The sequence below is a fragment of the Phragmites australis genome, chromosome 5 (assembly GCF_958298935.1).
Source record: "Phragmites australis chromosome 5, lpPhrAust1.1, whole genome shotgun sequence".
Classification (NCBI taxonomy): domain Eukaryota; kingdom Viridiplantae; phylum Streptophyta; class Magnoliopsida; order Poales; family Poaceae; genus Phragmites; species Phragmites australis.
The window spans coordinates 26726954-26735545 of record NC_084925.1 but is presented as its reverse complement, the minus strand read 5'-3'; the positions used below and the strand labels follow the sequence as shown (position 1 = coordinate 26735545).

The 8592-nt window shown below is 47.3% G+C and overlaps 1 protein-coding gene across 1 annotated transcript; it reads right to left on the bottom strand.

Annotated features, from left to right (window-relative positions):
• Positions 1-463: 463 nt before the first annotated feature.
• On the bottom strand, positions 464-4009 carry LOC133917531 (protein SMAX1-LIKE 3-like). The gene is made up of 3 exons (XM_062361414.1): positions 2540-4009; positions 1827-2049; positions 464-1738 (listed from the first exon to the last, which is right to left on the bottom strand). The coding sequence occupies exons 1-3, from the start codon at positions 3748-3750 to the stop codon at positions 623-625; spliced, it is 2550 nt and encodes an 849-aa protein (XP_062217398.1). The 5' UTR covers positions 3751-4009; the 3' UTR covers positions 464-622.
• Positions 4010-8592: the final 4583 nt, after the last annotated feature.

Sequence of the window (8592 nt, the reverse complement as noted above, 5' to 3'; positions counted from 1 at the left end):
ATTGATTTCCACATGATCCAATGTCTTGATTTGGATTTTAGATTGATGAGGGAGGCAATATTCCTGCCATTCGCTGTACCTTCCCACCTGAGAAGCGACGTGCTGAGAACGGGCTTGTAGCCTGATGACAAACCTTCAAAGGTGGAGGGAGTCGGTCTAGAGTTCGAACTCCTGTCTCACATGTCTCATTAAAAAGTCTCCAATAAAGATTCTAAGAAGGAGATCTGATATATTAAAAAAAGCAGCTACGCGCAAATCGGGAACAAACTGCTTTCCTTCATATTGGCCGATTTGTACGGATTTACCCCTAGTTGTAACAACAACTTTTTGCTTTGAGATTCAAAACTTTTATACGAAGGGAGCACTGGAGCACATCTCCTGTTGATTAACTATGAAAATATGGGTCACCAAGAAATTTTGCATATTCTCAATTAATTTCCAGCATGCCCGGCCCAAGATATATAGGATGCTAGAACTCCATTCTTCCAACACGTACAATATATTATCTTTCCCAAGTGAAAAGGAAAGAGGAAAAACTAACAAACATTACAGAGAAGAACAAAGAGAGAAATAACAGTCAAGCATCAGTCATTTCACACTAATATGGTTGATCACTAGCTAACTAATCACTACTTTGATCGGGTCGTCTGAAGAAGAACGCACGGTCCACTGCCTTGAGCAGGCCAGCATCTGTGAAGCAACTCTCCCCCACCTCGTCGTTGTCCACGCTCATGTTCAGATCAAAGCAAGGTGATGGCGACGACGTGGCTGCGGTGATGGCTTCCTTGTTGTGGTGATCGCCTGTGCCCTCTTCCCCTTTGGGTTCCTCCTCGCATTCCGTCTTCGCCTTCTTGGTCGTCGGCGGCGAGGAGTTTCTCGACCTCGAGTCGAAGCTCTCGCAGCTCAGGACGATTATGGCGTCTCCGAGGGCAGCCTCGTCGCCGCCATGGCTCCGGACCACCCCGTTCTCTATGGCCTCCAGAACCCCCATATGGCACCGCCTGGCCTGCTCGACGTCCTCCACCAGGATGACGCGGTGCGGGTTGTCGCGAACGGCCTGGTAGAGCCTCTCGAGGCAGCTGTCGTTGTTCGCCTCCGTTGACCTTGGCCGCTTGTTCCGGTGCTGCTGCTTGGTGGAGTCCGACCGCGCGGGCGACGCCGCGGTGGCGCCGATGGATACGAAGCTCTTGCGCGAGCCGAAGACGAGGCTGGCCAGCTCCCTGGCCACCCTCACCTTGCCATCGGCGTCGCCTCCTTGGAAGAATAGCCACGTGTCCTCCTTCGCGCTCACCGTCCTCGAGGCGTCGGCGTCGCGCCTCTTCGCCATGCCCGACCGGCACCTTAGGACCGTGCTCGCGATCTCGGGAATAATCTCCGCCTGCCACGGCACCTCCTTCTCCAGCGCGGAGCAGAGGACCTTGAGGTTCTCGGCGCTGAGCTCCTTGAACCGGGAGCGGCACTCCACCTTCACGGAGCCGTTGGACGCGCTCGAGTCGTGGGAGTTGACCTTTATCGCGCTTATAACCTTGACGTCCTCGTCGTCGAGGACGTGGACCTGGCCGCCGCACCTGGATTTCCATGGGTGCTTCGCCTCATGGGCGTCAGCGACAAGCCATGGCTGGCGCAGGTGGTAGTGCTGCTCGTAAGAGGAGACGGAGGAGGACGGCGACGCCACCGTAGAGAAGTTCAGAGTCGTCCGGGGATGAGACGGCGAGCCGCCGCATGTTGAGCTCCATTTCTTGTAATGGGAATAACCAAGTCAAGTATTAATTTAGAAATGTTAAGCTCATTAATTTGTGCAATGGCAATGGTAGGCATATGTTTACCTGATCACGGCAATGCTGAAGCCAAGGAGGAATGCTGGACGACGGCGCGACTGAGCGTGGCAACGCCTTGGCCACGCACTTTATTGCAGAGCATTTGCCGCAGCAGCTGGAAACGGCCGTCAGTTGGCCGGAGCCACCGGCATCCAAAAGCGACATGCAACGCGACCCGTTCCCACTTCCTTCGCACTTTGCCCTGATCGACTGGTGATCGACTGACATTGCACTGCCAAGACAGAGAACCGGTATTAAGATTCATCTGTCACGTACCCCACTGATTGATCAAAACGATCTGCATATATGCTCTTTGACGAGTACGACTATTAGTCTATCACTATAGCATGCATAAACTGTGATTAACTTCTTTGAGCCAATCCGTGTTGCCACACGTTGTTTCAATCAAATCGAGATAGTCATTGGACATATTAGTAGGAGAAGATGATCGAAGAAATGGCAGAGGAAATAAAGATCCAAATTATAGAAGTAAAGCTGATGTGAGCTATCTACATGTCTAGCTTTTGTCTGAAAAGCATGGAAAAGATGCAAGCTTTCATTTGTTCGTGGGGCAGGCAAGAGGAAAGAGGTTATGTACTAGGATACTAGCTCAGAGACTCCGAGCACACGTCGAACAAGTACTAGAATGTAAAACTGAAACTGATTTTCAGATCGATCATTGCATAATTGGATATATATAGTGATGACTGATGATTAATTACCTCGCGTCGACGCAGCTGAGGCTCAGTGCAAGGCTGCCGGTGGGGACGGCGAGCGTCTGGAGCTCCCAGAGGATCTCCAACGATGGGTGCCCGGCTCTGCACCTCATGTAGCTCTGGTACGTGCCGTGGCCGATGAGCCAGACGCCGACGCCATCGCCGTCGAGGCAAGCCAGGGCGCGCACCTCCGTGACGGCGTGCTCCACGGCGCAGTAGTAGCAGCAGCTCGACGGCCACCTCCCCCTCCCCGCCTCGGCGCGCCCCGCCCAGAATTCAGCTGCCCATCCGAGGTCCTCCACCACGAGCACCACGCCGACCGCCCTGACGCCGGCGGCCTTGACCGCGCACCGGAGCTCCGCGAGCTGCCGCTCTGCCTCGTCCCTCGGCAGGTCCCGGAACCTGGACACGCTGAGGCTAACCACCTGCGCGGTGCGCAGGGCCTCGCCACGCTTGATCTTGTCTACCGCTGCTCGCGTTGCTGCCTCGGCCGCGGCCGCGCACTCGGCGACGACCATGACACGCCTCTTCCTTCGGGTGGCCAGGCCATCCAGGATGGCCGCGACGTCCTCGTCGCGGACTTGCTCGAGAGGTAGTAGCTTACTAGGCTTGGTTTCTTCAGATGGAGCTGCACTAGGGTTAGGGTTTGGGAGTGCGGTGGTACAAGCAGAGTTGTTTCCTTCAATTGAAGAGACGGCCTTCTCGACGTTGGCCTTGATCTGTGTGCTGCAGAAGCCGGCCTCGCGCATGACGCGGCTGACGCTGGGGTCGTCGAGGATGGAGATGACGAGCTGCTCGAGCTCGATCTTGACGGCGAGCACGGGCTGCTGCTGCGTGTCGACGGAGCCCCGGCGCTGGTGCGCCTGCGCTCGCTTGAAGGCGGCGACGAGCGCGTTGGAAAGGGACGGCGGGTAGTAGACATGTCCGTGCGCGCCAAGGAGTGGCGAGGCGGACGCCGGGAGGCGGTTGAGCGCGACGTTGAAGCAGAGCTCCAGGGCCTTGCACTGCAGCGGGTGCGAGTGAGACCGGAGGCACGCGGCCCGCAGGAGTCCCGACGTCGGCGGCGCGGCCGCCTGCTGCTGCAGCATGGCGCTCGCCACGTGCAGCGGCGTCACCTGCGCGTTCCCCCGCCGCCGGGCCAGGCTCACCGCCTGCTTCACCACCGCCGCTGCCTCCGGCGTCAGCGCCTGCTGCACCGTGCAGCCCCCAGCTCTCATCCTCTAATCTCTGCGCGCGTGCGTAGCGTAGATCAAGCAAGTTTGTAGGATCACTCGCACTAGTCGATGTGGGTGTGAAGATGATTAGCTAGTGGAAGGTTATCTCGCTTGATTAAGCGCGAGAGAAATCAACAAAGAGGGAGGAAGGACGGATGTGTATGAGACTATGAGTAGATGAGATGGTGGATAAGAGGGGTCACTCATAGGTAGTGGAGGTCAGGGGAGCTGCTGCTGCTTTATATGCCGGGTGTTGTGTTGTGTTGTGTCATTGCGTGTGTTCATCTTTTTGCAGGGTGCAGTGTGAGTACTCTTGAATACTGATGGAGGTGAAGTCTGGATGGATTTGTTTTTTGGTGCTTGGGTTTGTGCTTTTCTTGTTGAGGAGGGCTCAGTTGTTTTCTTTTTCTTTTGTCCAAAGTGGATTTTGTGGTGTGAAAAAGTGGGTATATATGCATGTGCTGACAAAGCAGATACACAAAGCGACATCAGCTTTCCCTCCATCTCTCTCCTCCCTGTCTACAACACTGTGGCTGGCTAGCTCGTTCAGGTAGCAGCACCTAGGAGTAGGAGGAGCAGTACAAGCTTCTGTACAGTATCTGCAACTAGATTATTTGTTTGTTTCTTGTGCTCTGCACCTGCATGCGTTTGTATCATCAACTCAGTTGCAGAGCATGCCTCCAAAGAATAACTTAGTACTAAAAAAATAGTAAATACCTGGGGCTAATTTTGATACTCCATATGCATATGCATCAAAGTGAGCAAGCTGATCCTCCTCAGATTTAGAACCTGATATGGAAATATTTGGAGTGCCCTCTATGCCTCAAACTTTGGTGCAGATGAGTTTGTGCATTCATCATCTCTGCTTTTGTGTGCAGGGCAAACTTTTTTTTTTTTCCAAATCTGGTCGGACTTGCTGCAGGAAGAGGAGGTATGTGGGATGGGATGCCTGCGCCAGGGTGCATCAGATCTAAAGATTCCATTTTCTGTTTGCTTGGTAAAGTTTCTTTTTCCTTTTTCCCCAATAATTTGCTAGTGCTTATCTATCATCTTATTCTCAGAGAGAAGACATAATTTTAGCGTACGGTATTAAGCTCACATACAATTGATTTAGTGTCTTTTTGGACTAATGAATTTTGCAGGAATTTCATGGAAAACAAACTAATTTCTGTAAAAATCAGGGAAATTTTAGATAAATCACATGTATTCCTATAGAGTATTTGTATAGAGTATCTTGGATAAATGCACACTTTTAGATTTAATTTAATTCCTAGATAAATCGTAAACTCATGTATCACCATTATTATACAACTAAGTATAATTTAGACATACATGTAACAGAACTACACATATCTATTATACTCTATAACATGAATGATAGAGTACTATTCAGTATGATTAACAGAGGGTTAATCATAGCAAACATATCGATCAGCAGCGAGCGACGCCGAAGCCCCACATGATGACATTGCAGAAGGCTATGACGAGCAGGAAGTAGATCGTGAGCAGTCGTTGGTGATGATGATGCATATCATGAGCAGTCACGCGTAGCACTTTCTACAAAACATATTCGTCCTCTCCCGATGCAAGATGGCAAGGACGATGAGTTCTAGAGACTTGCCCTCCTGATCGCCAGCGCACGCCAATAGAGTGGCACGGAGCAGACTATGTGTGGCGGCGCAGTAGAGAGAGATAAAACCCTAATTACATATATCTTTTGTGGTGGCAGCCGGCAGGTATATATAGAGAGAAAATCACATGGTTAAGACGTGCTACGATCAGATTCTTAACCGACACAATTTTCACATATATATGTTTGCCTATGCAGCAAGAGAATAAAACTGCAAAAGAGGCTGCATCTACGTAAGCTATTGGACCCATTTTTGGTGGACCATTCACGTAGGTATCATGCACCCTACGTCGTTTGCCCCGTCCCAGCCACGGCCAAGGCCCAGCGATGCGAGCGAGTGCACATGTGTGCTGTCTAGCCCTCGCATCCACACATCCTAAGTGAGTGAAGGAGATAACTCATTCTCCTCTACTAGCAAGGTTGGACTAAAATATACACCCACACCTCCATTTAATTGGACCTTTGATATTTATTTGGAATTCTTCTTAAATATAATAGGCTAGGCTCATATATCTAACAATCCCCCATCAGATCTCAAAGTCCCACAGAGATTTATCTTTTCTCAATACTGTTTGATATACTAGTGTTTTGATGGAGACCTGTTAGGGTTGAACATCGACATAGAGCTTTAAACTACACTCATTCACAACTTGGATAATAGACTATGCCTTAAATTGCAAGTTTTGTACAAACAAGTTTCATTTCGAGTCATAACTGATACTTGGCTACCAATAGGCTACCCCTCAGATGGACCATATAAGTTGTACTCCTTGGTTTCTTTATAAGCTTATCAGATATTACCCAAGTCTCACAGGTTGCGACCAACAGATAGGCTTATATAGGTGTGTTCTTTCAAGATGCTCTATAGGACAACATCTTTGCTAATTGAAGTCAATATAACACATTAAGGTAATAGCCAACCTACCTTATAGATTCTGAGAATATTGCATCTTCACTGGAGTGAGTTATGTATTACTCTACTTCAGTTAACCAATAGCTTGTCCTTCCTAGGCCCTAATTCACAAGATCTTCAATCACATAGGTTGGGTTGCCACTATAGTATAACTCACATGAGTCTCATACCCATCTTCTTCGATGCATTATCTATCACTTTTTGTGATAGTCCCTTTGTAAATGGATCTGATAGGTTCTTAGTTATTTGGATATAATCTAAGGCTGTCACTAAGCATTTTTGCAGTTTCTTGATAGATTCTAATTGTCTCTTTACATGTTTTGAGGGTTTCATATTGTCTTTAGAACTGTTCACTTTGATAATAACCATTTGATTATCATAGTACATAGTTGGTATTGGTTTTTAACCATTGATAAATCCATCAAGAGCTCATGAAGTCATTCTGCCTCAACAGTGGTTGTGTCTAATGCTGTGAGTTATGCTTCCATGGTTGATCTCATCAATATGGTATATTTGCAAGACCTCTATGAGGCAACAACACCCCTAAGAGTGAATACATATCCACTTGTGGTCTTAATCTCATTAGCATCAGATATCCAATTTGAATTACTATAACCCTCCAGTACTTATGGGTACCCAATATAGTAAAATCCATAATTCATAGTACCTAGCAGGTAGCTCATAACTCGTTCAAGCGCACACCAATGATCATCACTCGGATTAGAAGTAAACTGGCTTAATTTGCTTACAGCAAATTAGATTCCATGCCTTGTAGTGCTAGCTAGGTACATAAGTGATCCGATTATTTGGGAGTATCTCAGTTGATTCCTAGCAATCCTTTTGTTCCTTCGAAGTAATAAGCTAGAATCATAAGTTGCTGGAGAGGTCTTGCTATCCATGTAGCCAAAGCGAATATCTTTTCCACATAATGGGATTGCATAAGTGTAATCCCATTATCACCTTTGATCAACTTGATGTTTAAGATCACATTAGCTTCTCCCAGATCTTCCATATCAAAATTTTAAGACAAATAGGACTTAACCTCATTAATCACATTAAGATTTGTCCCAAAAATCAATATGTCATCAACATACATGAACATAATAATTCCATCACCCCCACCATGGCGATAATACACGCATCTATCAGCTTCATTATCCGCAAATCCTGTAGATGTTATAGTTACATCAAACTTCTTATGTTATTGCTTATTAGGAGTTAGTTTAAGACCATACAAAGATTTCAATAGCTTATATACTTTGACCAAATGACCTTTTACTAACCCATCAGGTTGATCCATATAAATTTCCTCATCCAACTCTCCATTAAGAAACCATATCTTAGTGTCTATTTGATGAATGAGCAAACCATGTGAGGCATCAAGAAAAGTATAACTCTTATCGTGGTCAGTCTAGCGACAGGTGAATAAGTATCAAAGAAATATTTGCCTTCTTTTTAGGTATAACACTTGGACACAAGCTGAGCCTTATACTTTTTGAATTACCACCAGGCCAAAGCTTCTTTTTGAGCACCCACTTGCAACCCATATATTTACATCCATAAGTTCATTTTGTGATTCCTCAAGTCCTATTGGAAATAATGGAATCCATTTCGCTACGGATTGTTTCTTTCTAGTAATCTACATCAGGAGATGCATATGCTTCTAAAGTAGACTTGGGAGTATCATCAACAAGGTACGTAGTTAAGTCATCACCAAAGGATTTTGCTATCCTTTGTCTCTTACTCTTCTTGGAACTTCATTGTCATCCTCCTTAGGATCTAGTTCATGCGTTTGTTCAGAATACTCAAGTGGCACTACTACAGAACTAGGCTTATATGCCGGCCCATCACTGCTGGTTCCTTAGGGGCTGACAGTGATGAGGCATCACTGCCGATTCATAGCCGCAAGGAAGAATCTGTCATCGTGGCTTATGAACCGGCGGTGATAAGGATCATCACTACCGGCTTAATCTACTGACCGATAGTGATATCTCTACATCACTACCGGCGGATTATATGAGCCGGCAGTGATATCCTCCTCCTCCCCACCTTCTTCCACCTCGAGCTAACAAAGCCATTTTAGTACTCTCTCCCTCACAAAATCTCCTATGGCAACAACCACTTCATCCCTTCTCCTGCATTGATTCCCTCACCACTCAAGCTCAATTTTGGTCAAGAAGAAGGTCTAGATGAGCTCTCTCAAGCTATCCAAACAAATTTCCTTCTTTCCTCTCCAATTGCGCATTTGCTCTTTCTTCATTTTTTAGGACAAGTGAACTCTGGATTTTTCCCCAATAGCAAG

What these genes read in the sequence shown, in the direction of transcription:
- LOC133917531 (XM_062361414.1), bottom strand. Translation starts at nt 3,750, where the DNA reads ATGAGAGCTGGGGGCTGCACGGTGCAGCAGGCGCTGACGCCGGAGGCA. An exon ending in CTCAGCTGCGTCGACGCGAG is followed by an intron (nt 2,050 to 2,539) that starts GTAATTAATCAT and finishes CTGTCTTGGCAG; the next exon opens with TGCAATGTCAGTCGATCACC. An exon ending in TTCAGCATTGCCGTGATCAG is followed by an intron (nt 1,739 to 1,826) that starts GTAAACATATGC and finishes TCCCATTACAAG; the next exon opens with AAATGGAGCTCAACATGCGG.